The sequence below is a fragment of the Misgurnus anguillicaudatus genome, chromosome 16 (assembly GCF_027580225.2).
Source record: "Misgurnus anguillicaudatus chromosome 16, ASM2758022v2, whole genome shotgun sequence".
Taxonomy (NCBI): domain Eukaryota; kingdom Metazoa; phylum Chordata; class Actinopteri; order Cypriniformes; family Cobitidae; genus Misgurnus; species Misgurnus anguillicaudatus.
The window spans coordinates 12,190,001-12,215,824 of NC_073352.2; the positions used below are offsets into that span (position 1 = coordinate 12,190,001).

At 37.9% G+C, this 25,824-nt stretch overlaps 1 protein-coding gene across 2 annotated transcripts in view; it reads right to left on the reverse strand.

Moving 5' to 3' along the window:
• Positions 1–25,787, reverse strand: part of nr3c1 (nuclear receptor subfamily 3, group C, member 1 (glucocorticoid receptor)) — a 25,940-nt gene extending 153 nt beyond the window's left edge. Inside the window, exons 1-9 of one of the 2 annotated variants that reach the window (XM_055178057.2) lie at positions 25,476–25,787; positions 23,593–24,671; positions 4,948–5,102; positions 4,750–4,866; positions 4,365–4,655; positions 4,008–4,152; positions 3,788–3,918; positions 3,510–3,667; positions 1–1,585 (exon numbers count right to left, since the gene is read on the reverse strand). The exon at positions 1–1,585 is cut by the window's left edge and continues 153 nt beyond it. In XM_055178057.2, coding sequence (XP_055034032.1) covers positions 1,433–1,585; positions 3,510–3,667; positions 3,788–3,918; positions 4,008–4,152; positions 4,365–4,655; positions 4,750–4,866; positions 4,948–5,102; positions 23,593–24,662 — 2,220 coding nt within the window. In that variant the 5' untranslated portion in view covers positions 24,663–24,671; positions 25,476–25,787 and the 3' untranslated portion in view covers positions 1–1,432. Of the gene's footprint in view, positions 1,586–3,509; positions 3,668–3,787; positions 3,919–4,007; positions 4,153–4,364; positions 4,656–4,749; positions 4,867–4,947; positions 5,103–23,592; positions 24,672–25,461 lie in introns of both variants that reach the window. The other variant, XM_055178056.2, reaches the window with a different exon arrangement.
• Between the last annotated feature and the right edge of the window lie 37 nt (positions 25,788–25,824).

The following is a 25,824-nucleotide window of genomic DNA, read 5'->3' on the forward strand; positions in this document are numbered from 1 at the left end:
AAATTGAAATCAATATATGTTTGGCACAGGAAAAACAAACAAACAAACAGATACAATATAGGTGAGTAGAAATTCCCAGAGAGTTAACCCTGCTCCTGAACCACAGTTTGACTGATTAAACAGAGATATTGTAAGTGCTTAGAGCAAAACAACAGGTTAGTTTGACAGTTTAGTCTGAACCTAGTTTAAAAATAATGATCTGAAAATCGTGTACACTGCAATACAAGGAACAATCTAGAGTTTGAGAGGTACTACATACTTGAAGTGGGCCTGAGTTGTGAGTTGTTTACAAGATGTTTGGTGTAGCTGTGATTGTATGCTATTACTTATCTGACCTTTTTTAAAGACAGAATCAAATCGTTCGTATGCGACCGAGGTTGTTTCTGCATCCACTGTTTTGGTTGTACAATGTGGCATTACTATGTCATTGACAATAAAGGAACAAATACAACACAAACACAACAATGATGAAAATCTGAAACTCATGATTCACATTGCATAATTCCTACACAAATGAACAGGTGCGAATGAATAAAAATTGGCTGTTTTAGATGCAGAACAGACCTACACCAGTCTTTAAAGCATTTCGAAGGGGTGAAAGTGCACGAATTGCATTTCTCCACTGAAGTCCTAACAACATAAAAACAATGCCGATCATCACACTCATCTCCATGCCATAAGGATCACTTTAGTTCACACTACAGCTGCCAAAAATAAACACGGCCATTTTTAAAAAATTACAAGTGCAAGTGGGTATAAAAGTACAATCAACTATGAAGTCTCAACACAACGGATGCAAGAAGGTCTGGTGCAGGTAAAGAACATGGCTAAAACTGAAACAAGCTAAAAAAAGGCACGTATTTTCCCTTTTTCTGTATATATATATATATGTACTGTATGTTAGCAGTTATCGACTTTTAAAACAGTAAAGATATGCTGCTATACAAAATGCTTTCGTTTTCAAACTAGGCTGAAGCTGTTTGTACTCTACATATTATTGAAACAATTATTTCAAACCATTATCAGTTAATGTTAAAAAGATATTCCGATTGGCGTAAAATTGAGTATGAACTATTGAATCTGGTAAGTGCGCAGCGCTCCATCTGTTTCAAAGAAAAATGTAAACGTGTATAATATATATTTATATATATATATATATGGGATAATTTGTTACTGTCCATGAGATTTACGATTATATCATTTCAACAGTTCAGCCATTTCTTAGCTTTATAGGACTTCTAATTACCCGTCTCTTCCTCTGCCTCCATTTAATTTCTCATTAATAATAAAATTCTGTGCTGGCTTGCATACAGCCACTTATCCCCGCCCGTCCCCCGAGCACGGGCCATCCTTTGTGCGCTGTTTCGGGCGGTGGGGGACTTGGAGGAAAGGGGTGGACATTTAAGGCATGGTATCCTGCATGGGAAGAGCTTTACTTCTGGTGAAAGAGCAGCGGTTTGACACTCCCAGCTTTGAATTTTGGTAACTGGTTGCTGATGATCTCTGCGAGCATTTCCGGAAACTCCACGCTTAGGGATTTGTTCACGAAAGTGTAGAAACAGAAGTTCAGGAGTCCGCCGACCATCTGAAGAGAAACAGATTTGTAAGAAAGCGAAACAGATATCGAGCACGAAATTGACTGGAATGTGAGAATTGGGACATTAGTGTTTCCCACATGAAATTTGTAAAGCGCCAAATGACATCACACCCTAATCAGCATATTAATGACATCATCACTTCATACACTTCGCATTAACTGTCTGAGCAGTTTAATAAACACATTGCGTGTGAGCTTAACTGTGGGTTCACAACAGATGCGAGTTCAACGATTTGCGCGAGTAGATTACATACAAAGTCAATGCAAAGACATGATCAGAGGCGTCCTCGTGTGGGGCAATGCGAATGAGGTGATATGGGCGGCGCGTTTGCCGTGAAAAAGCGCGCTATTCGCCTCAAACGCGTCTTTGCCAAATTGGAAATATTCAACTCGAGCGAAACATTCGCATGACATGAAGTTAAATCCCGCGAGTAATCTAGAGCGAGTAACGCGATGCAATTGCACGGTTCGCATTTGGTGTAAACCCACAGTAAGCGAGGGTGACAACTGACTGTGAACAATGTCGCAACAATGAAACAATGGCGCAAAACACAAAGTTACAGATATTTATGTTGTTACGAGAAGTATAAAAATACATTTTGGTTCGTTTTAAGAATATGGCCGAAACATGGGTTCACACCATTCGCGTTTGAGGCGTTAAATTAGCATCTACTGCGTCTAGTTTGCCGCTTGAAAATTTTGAGTTTACTCGCTTAATTCGTGCCTGAAAGCCGCGCGTGAAATTCTAGTCATCGAGACATTTACGCGGAAATTCGCGTCATGGGAGGGGCTTCTGCGACTCTGCTCGCTTTCTGTAATAACGTCACTCCTAGAACAAGCTCCTGATTGGTTAACGTGGCGCGTTTTTTCCGCCAAAGTTGGCAACGCTCAACTCGCGTCATTCGCACAAACTAGACGCACAAATGAGGCGGAATCGCATCTACCGCGCCGCACTAAACGCCTCTTTCGCCTCCAGACGCGCATCAACACGTCTTTACATTGACTTAACATTGAAAATCACTCACGCTTGACGCCTCTACCGCGGCTGGTGTGAACGCAGCATAAGTCAGGGGTTTTCACAATTGTTTGTTAGCCAAACCCCCTTCACCTTAATTACTTATTTAAAGTACCCCTTGAGATTTTAAGTAAATATTTCATAATTTTATGCACATTTGCATGTTTAACTTCAAAAACATATTTTTTACTATTTGTTTATTTAGTTTATATGAGTAGTATTTTGCATGAGTTTTCTGAAATATTTTGTTGTTGTGTAATATTCACATGACATGCAAAATAAACAAATAAAATATATATTTTTGCTAGTTAGTATTTTATGTAAATTCATTTTAAAATATTTATTTTCATTTTATTATTTCATAAAAAATAGATTTTTTCAGAGATGCACCGATGTATCGGCCAATAATCGGTATCGGATGCTAAAAATAATATTTAGTTATAATGTATAATAAATATATGAATAGTTAAAAAACAGCCCATAGTCATGGCCGATATATCCTGTCAATTAAAAGAAAACAAGAAAATGCAACGAATTTAAGCTCTGTATATAGAAAATGTAAAGAAACATCACAAATTTACTTCGTTTAATATAATTGGTCATTATATGAATGAATAACATTTATAACATTTTATCTTCAGAATTTAGTTAATGCAAGTTAATATAACCACCAAACTATTGCTTTCAGCAAATATAAGTCTGAATAGTAGGCTATCGGTGGAAAAATGTAATATCGGTGCATCCCTAATTTTTTTCATCAACGCTGAAATCCCCTCCGATTTCTTCGCGAACCCCAGTTTGAGAAACCCTGGTCTAAGTGATGAATGGGAAACACTGTATTACAATATTAACATATATGCTAAACAGTATGTGCATTATAAAGGATGAAATTCATACGTCGTGCATGGAGTCCAGTAGCTTAGTGAGCTGATAAAATCTCTGCCAGTTCTGGCTGGAGTTCTCCTCTCTCTTCACGATGGCCTTGCCCAATTCTTTAATATAAGACATTCGCAGCTCATCGAATACTGATTGGCTTTTCAAACCATCCTTTGGCACTGTAAAACCACAAAAACAAAATTTTGTGACTTGTAAGACCCCATTCTAAATCTAAAATATATTAAATTGCTTTACGACCATCACTTTTACTCCTCCATAGGCATCAATGTTTAGCTCACCTGTGCTCAGCAGCAGAAGAACTTTCATGCACAGGTACTCCTCGTTGGACACTTGCAGCCTCACAAACTCATTGGATATCTTCAGCATCTGTTCACACTGATCACTCATGTACGGCAACTTCATCCGCTCTCTGCAGAAACGTTTAACGTTTACTTGTTGTTTCTTAGAAACTTTATTTGAGGTTATATTGGCAGTAAAACTGAAGCTGATGAGACATACTCATTAATCACAAGATCTGGTGCGAAGCACAGCACGTTTCCGTTACACTGCTGATAAGACCTCCAGCCGAGCCCAAAAGACATAAGGAAGAGCCAGGAACATTGCAGGAGGGTCATCTGATCATCTAGGTGAAGGTTTCGGAAGCCTGAAGGCAAGGAATGACAAACAGGTTTCGTTCAGCGCGTACAAACGATTTCTGTGATGATAGCCCATTTAATCTAATGTGAAAAATCATGCGCTTCCTCAGCTATTCTGCACAAATGAGGTCAAACGGATACTTAGAAAACGTGAAATGATACACCTTAAAGTCATCAATCTCAAAGCACACATAATAATATCTAGTTAAAGATGTCGTACCTGGTAGGGATTTTGCCCATTTAACTGCTGAGATGACCTGCCGGCCACCCAGCCTGTTCAGAGTTGTCATGAGACGGGTGGAAGTGTCAGGAATGGTGCTGTCGTATCCGGCATAGATGGTGTCTGGCTCGATGGCCTTTAGTAGAGATAACATGGTGGGCACCAGTTGAGGCATGGGTTTGGGCACCAGTGCCCGGGCCTCGGGGAGCGGTGGAAGATTTTGCTCGGGAATCGTCTGCTGCTGGACTAACCTGGCGCTGGTTACTGGCTGACGCTTCTTGGTCTTACGTGCTAAAGTTAAGAGTTAGTTTAGTATTTCGACTGAAATGTGAGAACGTGTTGACTTGACAAAATTATGTAAAAAATTTTAAAAAGTTTGTCGTACCCTCCAGGTTCATGCCTGCCATGAGACATTTTCGGAAGCGGCAGGCGGGACAGTTCTTCCGGCGGATTTTGTCAATGATGCAATCATTTCGTCCGGCACACAGGTAATTGTGTTGTCCTATGAAAATGAGAGAAGGTGATTAAAGTCATACTTTTATAGATTTTAGCATGCATGGAAAAAAACAGCTGTATTTTTCACCTTCGACTGCTCTCTTAAAAAACACCTTGCAGCTTCCGCAGGTGAGGACTCCGTAATGGCATCCTGAAGCTTCATCTGAACAGACCAGACAGATCTTGTGTGTGGCAGCGCCGGACTTTCCCACGGCTGAAGTGGTGGCAGTGCTATCTTCAGGCCTGAAAAACAGAGAAGAGTTATGTGAAAACATGTCTTCACACGTTCAACGGGAGTAACTATCAAATATATGAGGGTCTTATCTCTTTTACTAAATATTAGAACTTCATAACAAGTGGTTTCATTCGGCTCCCATGGCAATACAGTGATTACGACAGATGATGGAGGATGTAAAGACTGGCCACCGGGGGGCGACTGCAGAATGTAGCCTGAGAGTTTAGCACTGCTCCACCTCCATACTGGCTGCAAAAAGCCACAATTGCAACGCCTACATATGCATTAAACGTGAGAGAAAAAGGGAGAGAAGTGGGCCCCATACTGTGTAATGGAATAAATAAACAATAGCTTGCATGCAAATGAATCGAGTGCAGAGAGCACAAAGGAGGAACGGAGAGTTGCACATCCTCTTTAGACAACATGACGCTTGCGCACTAATAAGAGATTAGATCTGATAGTCTAACAGTCATTCTGTGGACAGTAGTGTCACTTCATCATCAAACAACAATTAAAGTTAAGGACTATAAGCTAAATGTGATTTGGGGTGCTGTTTGTTGATGTTACTACATAGTGTAATAAATGAATTGTGCGTTAAAAAATAATACAGGTATGTGCACAGACCTAACAGCAGGCCCACACGGAAAACTCAATGTCTGTTTATTCATAAACTTCTTAACGTGTCCCAACTTGTGTGTTTGTTTGTTATAATCTTGTGGCAGCTACTAAAATTCTCACTTTTAAATCATGTTTAAAGGGGACATTTCACAAGACTTTTTTAAGATGTCAAATAAATCTTTGGTGTCTCCAGAGCACATTTGTGAAGTTTTGGCTCAGAATACCATATAGATTATTTATTATAACATGTCAAAAATGACACTTTTTAGGTGTGTGCAAAAATGTGCCGTTTTGGGTGTGTCCTTTAAAATGCAAATGAGCTGATGAAATGCAAACACTGATCACAATGATGGTGGTTTGTTGCAATTAAAACTCAATTGTGCTTTGAATTATTTTTTTCTCTCTCTCTTTCTCTCTGCACTAAATGTCAGTGCTGTGATTGGAGAGTGCAGATTAAGGGGTGGTATTTTAATAATAAGTGCTCCTTATGACATCATAAGGAGAGCCACATTTCAACAACCCCATTTTTTCATGTGCTTGTAGAGAATGGTTTAGCAAAACTAAGTTACTGAGTTGATCTTTTTTACACTTTCTAGGTTGACAGAAGAACTGGGGACCCAATCATAGCACTTAAACATGGAAAAAGTCAGATTTTTATGCAATGGCCCCTTTTAAATATGTTTAGGTCCACTGTGCAAAATATTGCCTCAGAATCAGTGCAAAAATGTCAACATTTCTAAAACAAAATAGATCTATACACAGTAAAACACAACATCAAATTGTAACCTTAAAAGGATAGTTCACCCAAAAATGTCATCATTTTCTCATCATGTTATTCTAAATCTGTATGAATTTATTTTATCTGATGAACAGAAAAGAAGATATTTTGATAAATGATAAGCACACAGCTGATTGTAACCATTGACTTCCATAGTAGGAAAAACAAATACAATAAAATTCAATGGCTAATGCCAACTGTGTGCTTACCATCATTTATCAAAATATCTTATTTTGTGTTCATCGTATAAAAAAACTCATACAGGTTTAGAACAACATGAAGATCAGAAAATGATGACAGAATTTTCATTTTTAGGTGAACTATCCCTTTAATGATTTTTTCTACTTGATCTAACCATCAAAATAACTTTAATTTGTGAAACTTAAAGGGATAGTTCACCCCAAAACTTCATTATTATTTACTCGCATTCATATCGTTTGAACCCCCAATGTGTTACTTTGTTCTTCAAAACCTTAATTAAGATTTTTTTAAGTGTTGTTTTGGGTTTTCAGGTTACTATGGGAGTGAATGGTGACCGCCTCTTCAAGCTTCAAAAGCACCCAAAAGTTTTAAACAAATAACTTGACTCATGTCATATATTTTAAGTGTCCTGAGGGCATGTTTGGTGAAAAACAAACTAAAATCCATTATTAGATTAAATTATTGACCGTGCCTCTTTTTCTGTGCACATTCTCTTGTTTAGGTAGTTTTAGGACATTAACTTAAACATAAATAATGTGAAACAACAATAACCACAACAAAAAGAAGATGAGTGAATGTCTTCAGGACACTAAAAGATATTACACAAGCCGAGTGGAGTTATTCATTTAAAACTTTTGGGTCATTATCTGGTTGCCATGGGAGTGGACATGACAACCTCAGTCATCATCCGCTCCCACTGTAATCAGAAATCCCCAAAAACACTTTGAAATTCATTTAGGTTCTGAAAAACAAAGAAAAACATGGGGCCGTAGCAAGTAAGGTGGATAGCAACATGAACTATTTATTGGATTTAGCAAAGTCAATTAATTGCAGAAAGCTTTTCTGTCTGCATCAGCAAACTTTAAAACAACACCCAAATGCTGAATTTACTGAATAATGTAGCGATTACATTTACATGGACAGTAATAAGTGACCAGAAGTCACATGGCGCATCTTGGACTGTGTGAGCATCGAGTAAAGTTTAATGAGTAATGAGCTTTATGGTAATGAGCTATGACGTGGTTCGGCATATCGGAATGTCTTCCGCTCGAGAAGATTCCAGAGAATGATTCCAAAGTCATATAAACTTTGGTTCTGACACATTAGTTCCCAAGCAAAATCACTGCTTCTATCAACTTCTTCTATGTTGAAATAAGACTATGAAAACAAAAGCAACACCAAACAAATGGCTTTATATTGGTTTATTTTGTAGCAAAAATGTAACTATAATTGTTAAGTTTTTTCCATCAATCAAATTTAAAATATTTCATGAGGTTAACTTATGCAATACTTGGGGTTAGTCTACACAAGCCCTGCAGCCCCTTTAAATAAAGACTACAAGACCAAGCATTCGATCATCAAGGCATCCACAAATCTTTTTCAAGTTTCCGTTTTACAAGTTATAGAACATAACTGGATTATTGGCACACGTCATTATGCCACGCTGTCTGACGTTCCCTCCAGAATTTAACGCATCAACATACAGTTCGTCTTTTAGTTCATTTTACGAAAGCTATGAAAGCGTAGTTATTTATTTGTCATGCTATACATGCATGTGTTTTTTTTATTAAACAATATATTATTATATTATAAATTATTTTCCCTTCATTTGTTAAATGCATTATATCAGCATCATAGTGACTTCTTTTTCGTGGGCGCTCGATGCGAAGTTCGTCACAACATGTATGTAGCTTGTCGTGTGTGCTTTGTAGTTTCAAAATATGTGTTCTGCACCTCAAGTGATCCTATGTGCATCACGTGTTTTGTCAAAATAAGTGCCAGCTACAGATGCGTCTAAAGGGTTTATGATAAAAGAGACGCTTGTGTTTGCCAGATACTCGCATAATCTCATGCGTAATCAGACTTTACTGTTAAGGGAGTGTCTTGCGTGTATTTTCTGAACTTGAGCATCTCTTTTATGATCAACGTTTTTCACGCTTGTGCAGAAGGCACTTATTTTGACAAAACACGTGATGCACATGGTTCACATGATGCAACAAACACATATTTTGAAAACGCAAGCAACACACATGATACTCCGAAAACTTATTTGGAATTTGCGGAAGAGCAGTCACGAGCCGCCACTGATTAATAGGTGAAACCTGAAACCAGGGAAAGTAAACATAATTTATTTCTTTAGATAATACACACACAATGTTACACAATAACTACTAGTGATGCACCGAAAAAAAAATTCTGGGCCGAAACCGCAAATTCTTGGATGCACTTGGTCGACATTAAAAAAAAGTTTTTGTATAATTGTTTTAATTTGAGAGTTTTTTATTTCACAAATGTAAGGAATCTGAGATGTTCTACAAAGAAATAACTACAAACCAATTAAATAATCAAACTTTTTTTTTAAAGTAACACCAAAGCTGGATGTAGTATATAGGGCTGTCACAATGGTGAAATAATGATCTCATCGCAATTGTTTGACCTCATCGTGATGATTTCCGATCACCGCAATGATTGCACTTCTCTCTAAAAAACACAAGGGGGAGCTGCAGCGCCTGTATAAAGAGACCATATCAGATTACTTTTAAATATGTGTTATAATATTTACTGCCAGATAAACCTTGCAAAAGATTTATTTTAAATAACCACAAAAATGTGTAAAATGATTTCATGAACGAACAAAAAAATGTATGAGAATTAAATGTCAAAGCAAAAAACAGTCAATTAATCATCATAACAGTCAAAGCCCTAAAACAGGCAATTAATCGTAATAACCGTCACAATTTCTTAGACAATTAACCGTCAGCCAAATTTCATAATCGTGACAGCTCTAGTAGTAAATAAAACAACACTAAATATTCTTGATTTAGTATGCAACAGAATCGAATTTAACTGCTTTTTATCTAAATAATGTAAAGTTTTTGTTAATACTATTTAATTAAGATACACAATCATTTTAAGGTAAACAACAGGCAAGTCACAGCATGACAGTGAGCCTCGGTTCTGCTTATGTCAACAACTTCAGTGACGTCATCACCTGCCGCATACCATTCCAGCATGGGTTACTGAAAACTCTGTGCACTTCACCACAAACCCGATGAACTTTAAATACTATATTTGATAGCTGTTGCGTTTCAGAAGAGGACTTGACTATAAAAAACATGCAGACTCTACATTTACAAAGTGTAAACAATGCAATCTTGTGTTATCTATCTTGCACTGACGTTTTACACTATTGATGCTTACCCAATTCCAGTTGTAAAACCTGTTTTAACAGTATTATTTGCAAATTGTAAAGGTTAACAACATTGATTGGATACGTGTTATGTAAACTTGATGGCCTACGGTAATAATAGTAAAAATAATACTGTCTCTTAATCCCTACAGTAATGTGCAGAACGTCACTGCTCAACAGTTCATCCAAGGTTAATCTTAGTGTTGTACTCATACGCTTGTTTTGACTGTTCACTGGAATGCACTTTATTGCCTTTATAAAAGAACATCATTCATTTATCAACATATAAACTGGAGTTATAAAGAGCTATAATCCAATGTGCATACCTGCCTGCAGTTGAATTTAATTGTATAAAATTATGTCCTTTAATCTGTCTTCTATGATTATGCTTCAATAGTATTTTTACTCGTATATAATTGTCTGTTCAGTAGTAGTAAAACATAAAAACTACTTTTATACTGTTCGTTTTCCCAAACAAGACATTGATTTTAGCAATAACAGAGTTTTTAAGTTAAGTGATAAAATGTGATTTGTAGAAGGCACAAGTGTAATACAATTTTTTGTTTACCAGCCGATTTATTCATTACAAAACTAAACTACCCAAATCCTGAAGAGACCGTGAATGTACTAGTCAATATTAAAGTCCTTGTTACCATGGAAACCAGAACCATGTAGCTCAGCAGCAGTGCCTGCTCACTGCCGTGAACCATTGTGAATGACATCATCGAGTCAGCCTCCACACACTCAAAAAACTTACTTATGTGCCTTTGTCAAACACGTGGGTTTGTTGTGTGTGATGTCACCGAGGCGCTATTTCGAAGGTATCATTACTGACAAGAAAACAGAGAAAATGCCTCACCGTGAAAGACTTGATGCCAGGGACTGTTATTAAATTGTCTTCTATTCAGAACATTGATCCATGAGGTGACTGCATCAGCTGGAGTGCCGACCCCGCATGGGATGTCAGGTATTGTCAACTACATTGTTTATGGTATAAAATACTTGCATACATTTTTAAACTAAAAATCTCTTAACTCTTTCCCTGCCAGCGGATTTTTTTTAAAAAGCTGCCAGCCAGCGCCAGCATTTTTTATGATTTTTCCCATTTTTTCACCCATTTTGTTTGCATGCACCTCGAAAGCACGAGCCTGATCTGGATCTCAAGTCTTCAGACAGCTTGCTAGTACAAGCAAAGGGTAAAGTTCATGTTTTCTTACACTTGAGCCAGGGTTCCCACACCATAGTTAACTTCAAATTCAAGGACCTTTCAAGGACTTTCCGGGTCCAATACCCTCAAATTCAAGGACAAAATGTGGGGACACTTTTCAAGTTAGAGGAAGGTTACATCGTGTTACCTTTTAAGATACATTGTTACAGTTCCCTTACAGTTCCCTTTCCCTTTTAAACAGCGTTTGAGCAGCACTTCAAGATCTGTTTTGTGTCTTCTTTGCTTAAATATTTAAATTGGTATGGTTTGAAACACTTGCAAAACTTTCATGACAAAGCATAACTATCCTTCATGCCTTTGAATTAGACATTTCGGACGCAGCCACTGTTTCTTGTTTCCCTGTTCATGTGTCTTGACCTGTGCCTTGATTTTGTTTCTGTGTTAGTTTGCTGCCTGCCCTGACCTCTAGCCTGGATTTATCTAATAAACTACTATTGGATCTAACTTTGCCTCAGCCTCCCGTGACAGTAGCTCTGTCAACTGTCCCGAGCATCATTCACGCTTGCCCCGGGCCATTGGGCACTCCTCACAAGCCCTCTCTGAAGAGACCTTTTAACCCAGTCCTAATTATGAGACCTATTATTGCAGCTGGTCACACAAGAAGAACGTACCATTTTTATTACGGAAATGAAGCGAATTAAAAAAATCTCCAGTATTTCTGACCTCACCTGACAAAGGCCCATATGTGTTGTATGTGTTGTATTTTATATTAACAAATTCAATATATATATATTATGCAATTACACATAGAACAGTATTATTCATTTAGTTTACTACCCTTTCAAAAGTTTCAGGATCACTTTCACTTATTTTTCAATATATAATAGCAAATTCATTAAAACTGTGGAAAAACAAAGATGGAAGTCAATACTCACTGAATAATGACTGAAAACAATCCAAAATAAATCAAAACATAAACACTTACTGGTGGTAAAAAAATAATAATAGTTCATTAATGTATTCAGAAATTGAATTTGTTAGTATAGGCCTTAGTTATTTAAGATAAGGTTAAGAAAACCTTAACTTACTTTTATAAAATAATGTATATTATACAACAGTTCTTTCTGGTTCTCGAATCTGATTGGCTAAGAGCTATGCGATATTGTACTGATAACGGCACAGTAACCGCTTCACCTTTCGTATCATTCCGCCACCTAGTGAATGGAGGTCCTAAACAGGCTCATCTCTGAATGGAAAAACACAGACGCCCTGTTTTTAAACACTCTCCGTGTGTCTCATTAGTTCACTAGCTCATAAATCAGTCTGTGAATCCCCAATCGGAAGTTATTATTCCGTCAAAGATCAGCGCTCTTGGATGTTACGTTAAAGTTAATGGGAGTAATGTTTTGTCACATCGTGTGGACGATTAACACTTGGAAAGAGGAATGTAAACTATTTTTTTCTGGAGCAATATCTCTTCGTCAGAAAGCGAAAACACAGTGGAACTGCAGGTAAGCAGAGCAACTTTTATATGTGGACATTGATCATTTATTTGCTATCTTTACTAATCGACTGTAGATTTAAATATAATACATATATATTCTCGACTGAACTAATCTTAAAACTACACTTTGTGACCAAGAAATTGTAATATTTAAAAACGGCGAATCCGTCTATTGAGTTAATATGAGATTCAAAGCAGCCGAAATTGTTACCTGTAATTCTGGCCGCCCTTAAATCCGTGGCGGAAGAAGTAGTTCTCAAACAAAGAGGCTTTTAAAATAACTCCGTTGTTGTTTTCTAGTTTTCGTTTTTCAAACGTGTGCCGTCGAACTGTTGTATAAAAGCAATATCGCTCTCGGAGTCGTGTGATATAGCTCTATATCATCACGGCTGTGATTGCCTCTGGCCTAATCACAGCCGTGATGATATAGAGCTATATCACACTCCTACTCGAGCGATTTTGCTTAATTAAAACTTACTGCTTATATATTTTCAAGTATTATTATACATTAAATAATAGAATTTAAACAGTACATTTACAGAAATATTGTACTTTTTTGAACGTTAAAATAGCTCTGCGGCCCTGCGATGAAATGTTAATCTGAGAAATGGCACCAAGCCAGCTTGATTTTGAAACCCCTTGTTTAACCAAAAGAAATAAAACCAGATTCATCATTACCAATTACCATATGACATTTTTTTCGAAGGTTATAACAATTTTTACAAATTTTGCTAAATTGTTGCTGGCCCTAAACTTCGCTGAAACCTTTAGAGCATGGTGCTGGAGAATCATACCAAGTTTCGTAATGATACGCTATTTCTGACCAATTACTAAGCAGTTACAATGCTGCGCATTCATCTTGAAGTTGGCTAAGGCTAAAATTCATATGGAGAAAACAAACTAGAAAAGTCTGCTAAAGCGAGTGGTATCTGCGGAGCAACATAAGACTGCTGCAGGAAAAAACATGTTATTAAATAGACAACAACAGCCTGTTCATGTCACCATGACGGGAAAACTTTTTCAAAGGTAAACATTTTCTGCTAAAATCACATTTTCTTATATTTCTATTAGCTTATTAACAGACTGCAATTGACAACCACAGAATGCACAACTTCTGCATTATTACATAACCTGGAAGTGATGTATTGATCTCCACAGTACTCTTCCATTGGCACTACCCTGCTATCTGACCAAAGACACAAAGCAGAAGTTTGAAAACTCACAATCTATTTGTTTTATGAACCATTGCTAAATTTTGTATGTTGTTTAAGTTGCACTAATGCATTTCATGCATTTTACAAGTTTTTCAAGACCAATGCAAAAACAGCAATAAAAAGGAAACGTCTCTCACCCTGCAGAAAAATGCATGAAAACAGAAAGAGGAAGCTAAGAATGCCATTGCTGCATCTGAAATTCTTTTTAAAGCCTTGAATGTTTTTGAGATAAGATGCATGCCTTCACGAGACATCAGGCTGCCCAAACGAAGGTCCTGCATTTTAAACACAAAGTTTCCTAAAATAAAGCTTCAAATGCACTATAAATTCATCCATGAATATATAATCGAAACACAAGGACCTCGTTCTTTCCATGACTCATGGTTCATGGTACTAAGACTGAAATGTAGGTCACATTTACTTTACAACCAGTATATCCACATTGGTTTGCCCAACCTGAAATACCGTTACATTATCTGCATTCTTTTTTTATGGAAACCAGCCATCAAAGGTTCAAAGTCAAGCAATAAACATTAAAAATAAACACAATACGTGCCTTTACGAAACAAACTCTTAAATCGAATTAACCTCATTCAAAGCTATTTAATAATAATAATAATATGCAAACCAGTTACCGCACATTATTTTATCTCTTTATCAATGTGGCAAGTTGTTACAGTAGTTGACAACCATTAACAGTCAACAACTACGGCAATGACTCGCATTACTAGACTGAAGACTTGTTTATTCTGGTTTATCTTTTTTTCTTAAACATTATATTTGATTTTTTTTTTACTGTTGTGGGAATTTGACAAAATCAAGTCACTAGAGGTCATGGATTGCATTGACATACCAGATAGGATATTGCACGTAATAATATCCCCAAATTTTGATAAAATCGCTGTTTGCGCTTATAGGGGCGTTGTAGTTTTGTCGCGTCGCACTGCTGGTTTGCAGTGTAGACACAACGTATGATAGATCTGCTCAGTTCAGCTGTGGTGCAGAAGGGAAAGTAGGTCAATCCAATGGCACTCCAAGTTTCAGGCAGCGGCCTGTGTGCTAAAGCACTCATAACCCAGTGATTTACATCCATTATCCACTTCTGCTGACTGTCAAGATTTCTGCTCTATGGGAATCGAACAGTGAGACATTGAGTAATCAAGAGAAAGAGCAAGATAAAGAGAGGTAGAGAGAGAAAAGAAAAACAAAACGGATGGAGGCCGTCCTCTTTAATAGCTGTAGTTAAACTTGGGTTGGCTGCTGTGTCAAATATCTGTGATGACGACTAACCAGCACGACATTCCTAATGCAGAGATGCTGTTAAAAGCTCCAGTGTTTCCCATACATTGATTTATTTGTGGTGGCCCACCACAGAATCAACACTGGCCCCCACAAATAGAATTTTCATGATTCCCATTTACATTTTTATTTCACTATTTAAAACAGCTTAATTTGGCTTAAAATATAATTTGATATATAATACAGATCAAATACAGATACAGATCAAAGAGTAGAAGTGAAACATATTTCAGGTGCCAACACTAGATCAAACACGACATGATGACGTCACATATATGCTAATTAGCGGGTGACGTCATCACCACCACAGTCTCTCAAAATCCTGTGGGAAACACTGTTCACGATATGGAAAACTTAATGCAGAAGTAACTAAAAGTCATTTTAAGCTTGTCAGTCAGTACGTGGTCATTTTAGCAAAATGTATGAATAGGCATAAAGGGACACAACGCTGTCACTATAAATTGTATGCAGTATATTAACCATAACTGTTCCAGTCATGCCATAATACACAACCAGTGATGGGCAGTAACTAGGCTTGGCGCGATAGTCAGTGAAACAGTGATTACCGATGCTTCAGCCTCTCACCGGTTAGATCACTTGCCCACCGCGACACTGTCTTTCACCGTCGTTTTGATATTTTTGTGTAATTAAATCATTTAGTTTTGTTAGAGAGAGCAAACACTAATAACTGAATGTGTCTGCTGCCTGAAGCGGAGCTGAACGCGCGTCACGTCACAGAGCAGCCGGTGTCAGATTTCATTTATCTGTGCGAGACGAGCTGACCGACCAGACGATGGCAGAAGCCGCGTACTTACTCGTTTTTGTTATAATATACATATATGATGTTTAATATAAGCGAGATCATTTTGATGTTGTGTTTTTCATCAAAAAAAATTATAAACCCATCATTCAAGCAGAGCTTTATGGAGAAGTAGCCGGTTGCTCTGCTTGGGACTGGCGGGTTCTGTGAGAATAACCTGCACACATTGACTCAAGCACTTATAATTAAACCAGCTGTTGCACTCGCATTGCACGTAAATTCATACGCAATTTAACGCAGCGTACTCAAGCACTGCATTTAAACAGTTGCGTAATTCAAAAGTGAAAGTAAAATGTGCACGTCTGCATGCGCAATTATAAGCCCCTCCCACCCGGTGATACCGGGATCACCGGGTTTGTGACGCGCCGATTAACCGGTGGGAAAATTCTGTCACCGCGGCAATTCTTGCAGCAACGCGTTAGAAGTAACGTGTTACTGTAATCCGATTACTTTTTTCAAGTAACGAGTAAAGTAAGGGATTAAAATTGCAAAACAGTAATTAGATTACTGTTACTTCCCCGTAAGCAGGCTGCGTTACTGCGTTATTTAACCTTGATTTTGTTTCTTGACACTCTCTCGTGTCGTGACGCGAGTCGAGTGACAATGACGTATGAGCGCCGCGCTGTCAGTCAGTGTAGTGTTTAACATGAAGAGAAACATGGAGCGCGGAAGAGAACACGACTATGCAGCGTTTAATGCTTGGAAGTATCAACATTACTTTGAGTTTAACCCAGTTAAAGGTGACAAAACCTCAGCGTCCACTTTACACTCTCCGTGGAGATAAAAGTTTTATCTACAGTGAAAACCTAGCAAGCAGGTGTTGTACCGATATCCGACTCCCCGGACAAATCCTACTCCCCTCGCGTACACCTCAAATGTAAAACTTACTGAAAAAACCCTGAACCCCAGCTGACATGACCGCTGCGGCTCCATCTCATACACGTTTACGCGAAATCTGATGTAAACAACAGACTATATATCTATATTTCATGGATTATACGCATTTATGGACAAAAATGGTCATTTGATGAACTCTATTAGAAGGTTTTTATGGGTTATTCACACATCTGAAAAAGTCTGGATTCACCTCGCGATCGTTATATTAAGAGTTAACACTAAGGTAAGAAGTCCCGTTTATATTTTGCATGTTGCCATCTGGACTTCTGTAACAAAATACTACATTTATGATGCTAGAGCATCTGTATCTCAAAACAGAGACCATACACTGATGCTAAACCCGTAGACCTTTTAAACGATGTATAGTAATATTAATATTATTAATGTTTGTAGAGACAGTAGGCTATATAGATATTGTTAGCAGCGTTTAAAAAAACGACGTCATCACGCCCGCGAATGAGTGCACGTCGAGAGGTTAAAACAGAGAATGTTTCATTTGATTCAATTTAAGATTTTTCTGCATTTGCATTCTGTATTTGCATTTTCTGTATCGGACCCTATCAGATTCACTGCAGATGTTATTTCGTTGCCAAGGCAGCCAACCTCGTCTCGCATGATATTTTAATGCAAAAACCGTACATATTGTGCCTTTAAGGTATTCAATTAAGAGACTTAATGTCTCCCCGTTGTCAAGAACTTTATCAGTTAAAGGGGACATTCCACAAGACGTTTTTAAGATATTAAAATAAATCTTTGATGTCCCCAGAGTACATATGTGAAGTTTTAGCTCAAAATACCATATAGGTAATTTATTGTGGCATGTTAAAATAGGCATTTTATGGGTCTGAGCAAAAATGCACCGTTTTTGTGTGTATCCCTTTAAATCCAAATGAGCTGCTCAGGTGGGCGGAGTCTCAAGCGCTCAAGGATCAAGGAAGATTCTCTCACGAAAGAAGTTAGTGAGCGATGTTAAGCATTATTTGAACAAGTTTAAAAAATCAATCATCTGTTTTATGCATACTAAATACATGTTTATCAGCAGACTGGGAACATTGTGGAATAAAAATAAAGACTTTTAGGTCCCATGCTGCTTTTAAACCAGCACAATGATTTTCAGCATGTTACAATAAAATACACGTCCACAAACACTCAGAAGTTTACTTTTTGACCAAACCACACGAGCACATTTAAATGATCTGTAATAAAACAACACGTTTAATGCTTAAACTTTAGAGATACAGATCAAATGACATGTTTAAGTTTATTGTGTACACATATTGAACACATTCGCGTTTCTGTCAGTCTCTCACTCTCTATCTTGTAACTCTTCGTATTCATTTGAAACTTGAAAGAAACATTAAACAACATATTTATGCTTATTGTGTATGATAGTGAATATGTGTTGTTCTCTCACTCTGTCTCATGCAGTGCATTAATCCTTGTGTTCATTCATATAACTTTCAGAGAAACATTAAGACAAACGTGAGAAACATGCATCCTTAATAAATATGCAAATTAGTCTCCGCCTCTACACAACCGCACAGCTCTGACAATAGATATAAATATGCAAATTAGTCCACGCCTCCACTCTTTCGCACCACCTCGGAAAATAGATATATATGAAGTTTCGTTGCAAAACGAGATAAATCCATTTTTTTACATTTTTGTCAAAACATGTTTATTATGTTATCATGTTATTATTTTGTTTTATGGTGCAACTTAGCTGTATTTTTTAAGTTATGAACAAACCAACTGCAGTTGAATTGAAATTAATTGGAATGCACAAACAAAAAAAGAGATTTCTGAACAATTAAAAAAACGGAGTTATGTCGTTTTGCAATGAACTCTTCATATGTAAATATGAAGCTAAATTCGTCAGTTTCAGACACATAACTGCTCAATTCGGTTTCACACAATGCATATGGTGACATATAGGTCGACCTCTAATATAAACAACAATAAAAATATGATTTCCCCCACAGTGGGACTTTATAAACTGCCGTTGTAACATGACTTTGATATCTCCACTACAACAAGTTATGCAATCTCAATTTACTCCAGTGCAAATAACTAAATCTGTGCTGATATTTGCTGATAAATTTTATCCTTTGGCTCTGTCCACTGAGCTGTGGCTAAACCGAAAATAAAAGCATAAGCCAGATGCCATTCCATTTACACTTTATATTCCATGACTTTTACTGTTTGTGTAAATGCATCATATGGTTTATGCCATCACCCTTTAACTGCAAGCATCTGGCCAGTGAAATTAAAATGAGCTTTATGTTTGCACTGCAGTAATATAGGGCTGCTTTCCTTCAGGTTCAGAGCAGTTTATATAAGTTTTTCTCAATATAATTACCCTAATAACCCAAAAACTTTGCCCTAATTATAAACAGTTTTTCAAGAACACTGTGGCAGTATCCATATATTTGTAAGATAGGCTCCTCTTTTAAAAACCTATATTTTGACTGGTCCAAGGTCCTCATTGTGGGACTGGTTATGCAGAGTTAAAAATACTCAGTGGGTGTGTGCCGGAGGGAGGAGAGAGAGACAAGGGGGAGAAAGAGAAAACAAGCTACTTATTCACAGCTGCCTGAGAGAGGCATCCATCTTGAGTCATATTAAGCCAAGAATGATTTCAGGAAGAATGTGTGAGTCAGATTCCATGTAAATCTGAGGGTTTGGCTCCGTTAAAATCTTTCATTCAAGATGAAAAGAGACGACCATATTGAAAAAGAGACAAAATATGAAATGGGTGTGAACTGATTCCATGTTTGCGTGAGAAACAAGTGGCGCCACTGACCTGATGGCAACCGTGCTTGTAAAGCTTACCCACGAGAGAGAGAGAGTGAGAAAGAGAGAGTGAAAGAGACAGCTCCTGTATAAGCTGGTTGCAAGCCGCTAAATGTCACACAGGTCGAGATGAAATCACAAACAAACCCGACTCCCACTCATAACCTGCAGACCACAAAAGCCTGATAATTGAGCCCACATGTAAATTGAAGATGAAACCCCTCTTTGGTTTCACCATCTGTTCCTCCTTTCTGTGACTGAACCACTAGCTAATCTGTTTTTCTACCCAGACCCAATAACTTTTTAGACATTTCTATGATGCACTTTAAGGTTGCCATTACGATTTTCAGCGCCGTACTCATCACATATTTATCAAATTAAAAGTAATTTTTTTATGAATTTTTCTAAATCATTGAAGTGCATTTAAAAAAGTATATTATTTTTGCAAATGTGCATATCGCATTATGCATATCGCAGTAGTTTGCAATAACTGATTGATTTTAATACTTAAAGGAACAGTATGTAAGAAATTTATATTAATTAATCATAAAATGGCCATGATATGTCACTAGACATTAAGAAATCATTTTAATTTCAAATATTTATATCACTGACAATAGTGGTATGGCCAGGATATTCTCATTTAAAAAGTGGAGTTGCAGCCCTCAAGTGATGTTTATGTTGTCATGTTGTGTATTGGCCACCAGTTGTGTGATTGCAGTACCGGTTTTAGCCACAAGTTTTGTGATTGCAATACCAGTTTTGGCCACAATCCTACATACTGTTCCTTTAATAGTTATTAAAAGTTTTAAAGGTGCCTTAGAATGTAAAACTATATTTACCTAGGCATAGATGAATAATAAGAGGTGTGTACATGGTCATGTCATATCGTGAGCCCTTAAACACGATTGTTCCCTCATTCTAATGTAAAAAAGACAGCTGGAAAACAGGCCCATCTCAACATTACACCGACGGTGACATAACAGTTGAGATGCATGGGCCTAACATTAATTTTAGGACTTTGACAATGGCAGTTTTTTACCACCGCAATGTTAACGCACCAATTCACCGCGGTGGTGCGGCGTTTATAGAATGTGTGTGTGTGACATCTGACTGGCCGAGTTTGTACTTTATATTTTTCATAGTTTTTGATGCGCACACCACCGCAGGGCCCACTTCCCCACCACGGGTCGCACTTCAGCACCACGGTGGTGCGGTGGTTATGACAACCGTCACAGCCGTAATTAAATTCAGTACAATGTTGTTACGATGCTAACAACAAAGTTGTGACTGCTGAGTTAGCGCTATTTGCTAGTCAATGCTATATGCTAGCGTTTAGTTAAGTTCTACTATTGAAAGTTACAGTTATGTTTTGCAGGTCCATACTGAAAAAACGAATCTCAAAATCTGTATCTTCGTCTGATACAGGCTCAAACATAAGGTCTGTTTAAACACACAGCGTAGAAGGAGCTGCTCTGTGAAACAGCCAATCAGAGCAGAGCTCAACATTATTATTCATGAGCCTTTCAAATAAGGTATTAATATACCATTTAATTCTGGGGGCAAATATTAGGGTTGTAAATGGACATGTACAACAGTATCTGGATATTTTTGCACTAAATAACCTTCTATGTAGATATCAGAGAACAATTTAACATAATATTTCAATGCATTCATTGGCACCTTTAAGTCAATGGAGAAAGCAGAGAGTGCTAAGACAGAGACAGCAGTGCTTTCTTTTCCCAGAAAGAATGTACAACATGTATATTGGTAATATAGTTTACAGCTTTTAAATACATTTGGATAATTTAAATTGATTTTACACATTTAAAGCGATATCGTATTGAATTAGCAGCGCAAAAGGTTGTGTATACCTTTTAATGCACTGTAAGTGGATAAATGCATCTGATAAATGCATGAATGTAAATACATTTAGCAAGTTATTGCATTGATCTTCAATATTTTGCAACCCTAACATGATGTTTCAGATTCAATCTAGGCCTCGTTATTGGTTAAAAATTGACCAATAGCCTATACAGCCAAGGGAACATCTGAAATTCGTTTCAGAGGTGGAGCAAGTTACTAAATTTTTAAAAAGGATCGCAATAAAACAAATCATGGCCGTGTCAACATGCCCAAGTGCGTGCACTGAAAAAGTAAACTAGGTCAATTTTGATTTTATGGTTACTTAATAAGTTAAAGTAAATATGATTACAGTGTGTTATCAGTTTTCTTATATCAGTTCACTGGTCACAGAGGACGCATTTGAATCATTGCCTCTGTCATTAGAGGAAACACTCTTTGTGTTTATTTTAAGCATCTAGCAAAAGTTCGACTCGGTGGGTGTGTCGCTAATAGAAAAAAATAGCAGACACTTCCTGAAAGCCTGTACGCTCGCCATGTCTTTAAGAATCTGTGGAAATGCTGCAGGCGGTCGTCCTCGCGAGAGGTTCGGACGAGCAGGTTTTGAGTTAAATTGCAGAGCGCTTCTCTGTTGAGATCATACAGCTTAGTGTGTCAGTTATATAACTCCCTCATAAGTGCTGGCATCTTCAGACTTCCCTGTTGTAAGACATACAGTAAACACTTAAAGGATTGTGTATCAACAAAAGAAGCCGGGATACACTTTAAATGCTAGGGGATTATGCACCTTCATTGACCTAAATATTCCTGCAGTAGTTTTCCACTGTCATTTAATTCACGATTAGGATATCTGCTCACACATGTCAGTCATTGCAAATAGGCGCGGAGAGATATCAGAAAAGCATGATCGAACATGAATGTGTAAAAGAAAATGATGCATGGTATTATTTGAATGTTCTGGGTACGACATTGTATTCTTTAACTGACCTAACAGCATCTTAAACTAGTTTAACGTAAGTTAAACACCAGCATGGTGGTTTCAAAGGTGACACAATGATGTCTAATTGCAGTAATTTAGACAGTTTAATTTCCTGGCTGTTCTTTTAGGGAGATTGTAAAGAAATAAACTGCACGGTTTTTCATCAGCCTAAAAGTGCCAGACAGGATATACATGTAGCCTACTAAAGTAGAAATGTTGTTTACTCTGTTTTTGAAATCTAAAATGACTTACATTTGACCTTTTTCTTTTCATCTGATAAGAATGCACTTACAACGTGCATGTAAGGCAGCTATATAGAAATGTTATCGTAAATTATCGAAATATGTGAAATCCAGGCTAAAGTCTCATAATCTTGAGATTATACTTTCACAGAATGCCCTTTACATTTATGTAGAAAACAGAAAATCGTAAAAAAAAGACTTCAGAGGGCTCCAGACTGCACCGAAATGGTGGCATTTTGCCACCAAAATTTGACAGTGTACCACTGAATTTTACATCCAGTCGCTCATTTGCGACCAGTAAATTTGACCTTTTTTTGTGATGTGACACTGAAATTGAAAACAGCACATTGTACTTTCTGCAAGTATCATTAAAGTATTTATTAGTAATACAGTGGAAATGAGTAGAAATGTGTATATTTGGTTAGCATGTTGATTTACAGCGTGTGCCCCTAAATTTTCTGGTTGCTCCCCTAAAATTTTCGGTTGGGGGCCACCGTGCTGGATCCCTGCTTTACATCTTACAAATGTGCATATTGCAAGACACATATTGCAATAATTGAATCATTTTAATACTACAAGAAGTTAGTATAGTCAAAGTTTTAGGTCGATGCGGTTGTAAAGAGACTGGCAAGATCAAAAAAGTGATGCTATCTTTTCCTAAAATATACTTTAATATTGCTCAAACTGATTAACAAAGTTTTACAAAAAAAGTTTTACTGTTTCGCATGTCGCATTATTGAGCAAGTTTTCGAATATTTCCCTCCAATATCGTGCAGCGTTACTTCTCAGACTTAGAAATCCACATTTTAGTAATATTCGTATGCTGCCAGTTTTCCATGACAGTGGGAACTGTCCATTTACATCAAATATTTAATACACCTTGACATGGTCCTAAACCACTGACCATCCTGGTGGCCTTGAGCATGGCTTACCTGGCATAGGTAGTTGTGAAGGATTTGGAAAAGCTTTCACTGGCCCTCTGTTGTATCCCGCTTCCATATCCCTGGCCCCGGTTCCAACCGTTATCAGATGATGTCTGAGGGGTGTACAGATTGAAGATAGGCTTCTGCTCTTTCTGCTGATTGGCTGCAGCCGAAGAAGTGCCAGTCCCAAAGAGGAAGCTCTGTCCACTTGAAGTGGTGACACCGCAAATGGAAATGGGTGTGGTGTGGAGACTTGCCTGACAGTAGTTAGTCCCGCTACCATGCTCCTGTTTGATGACCCCTGGGGTACACAGCTGAATTATGGAGTCCTTCTCCACCTTTACAGTGAGCGAGCTGGTGCTGTTGACTGTGTTGGTGCTGGAGCCGGTTGCACCGTTGACGGTGGTGCTTACCGGCGCAGGCTTTGACTCTCTCTCTGAGCTTGTCTGCATGTCTCCTAGCAGGGCATCCTCACCTATGCTGGAGAGGAAAGCGTCATCTCCCACGTAGAAGTCAGAGGGCGAGCCTTCTAACTCAAAGTCCTGCAGAAGGTCCAGAGTGTTGTCACTAAAGAGCTTATGATTACCAACATCAACGTCCTTCCCAATGTTTCCAAAAGCATCTTGGTCAAGGTCCATATCGCCTTTATCCATGGGAGAAAAGTCCTCGGTTTTCAAATGAAACAGATTGGGGTCCACTCCACCAATCAGGGAGTCCATTGAAGGGGAGGCACTATTCAGGTCTGCAATGCTGGCCTCCAGACCTGAGAAGCTGTCGCCTAGAGTGAATGAAGCCAAAGGCTGCTGGACCCTCTGGTCCTTCCCAAGCATTTTCAGTTCTGAATCATCTGCAAACAAACCTAGAGTGGAGGATGCGGAGATGGCGTGCTCCTCCAGGGATGGCGAATTGCTCACGCCATTAGGAAGGTCCCCCGAAACGGGCTGCATCAGTGGACTGGCTTGAGGAACCACAGAGGCAGGGGCGACAGACATGGGGCTCTGTAATCTTTTGTTACTGTAATCCAATGTATTCAATCGCTCATCTCTCTTGGAGACGTTCTTTAGTCCTCCTTGATCCATTTTGCATTACTGTGGTAGAACAAAACAAATACAATGAAACCATGTAATATACTGATATCTTGGTAAAAGTAAGTTAAAACTTAATAAAAATATAAATCCCCCTAAAAACAACAACAACAAAAAAACATACTGGCAGGAGTTATGACGAAAACATGACGTATTTTGCTAATGTAACAGAACTTTAGATGAGCTGTGTAAAGTTTAATTTTACGTATAAAGAGAAATATATAGTGTAAATATAAAGTTATGGTTATGTCACATAGCCTACTTTAACGCTAGCTTGCATTTAACTGACAGTTTTAATATTTGCCACAAAACTAACTTAATTTTATTTATTACACAAACTTTATCGCAAAAATAAAGATTTACGAGGTAAATGCATAAATCTATCGACTAATATACACTGACAACTAAAAATCTGTCAAAACTCTGCGAAAACTCGCGCCCTTGCCCCGCGCATAGTTGCGCGCTCGCGGCAGCAGCAGGCTGCGCGTGGATCAGTGTGTGACACGCACAGAGGCCTACTCACTCCCAATGCTAATCCGCTGCAGACCGACGAGCAAACAATCTGTGTATTTCCAAACTGAACGCGAAACAACGGAAAATGCCCCGTAAAAGTCTTAAAGTTCATAAAATCGCGCTGACAGCATGCACGATTAAATGCCAGCGCGTACAAATGAACCGCGGGGGGAGAAACATACGACACCAACTGATCCATAAGTAGTTGCATTACGCTTTCGGACTCTTTATTTGTTTTTACGCGCACACGAAAACTTAAAGTTCGTAGAGAAATACGTACCGTTGGATATTTACCTTGCTGTTGCGATCTGTTGATTCATCTGACATTGTTTTGTTGATGTTCCGTCTGTTAGCAATTAGCAATAACATGAAAACCTTCACCGCAGATAGAAGTCTGAGGTCGTTTTAGAAATGCAGGAGAAATCGTGCAAAAGATCGCAGATCAAATGTCGTTCAGCGTTTAAGTCCGAATTCATAACACCATACGGATAATCCAGGCAATTTACTCGTTTCTGCCATGAGAAAAGAGGCGTGCCATAAAACCCGAAACCATAAAAACATTCAAAATGGAGATTACAGTAGACAGATCAGTGGTGACCCTGTTTACAACATGTACTGCAGCCTATTGGCAGTACAGAGTTAT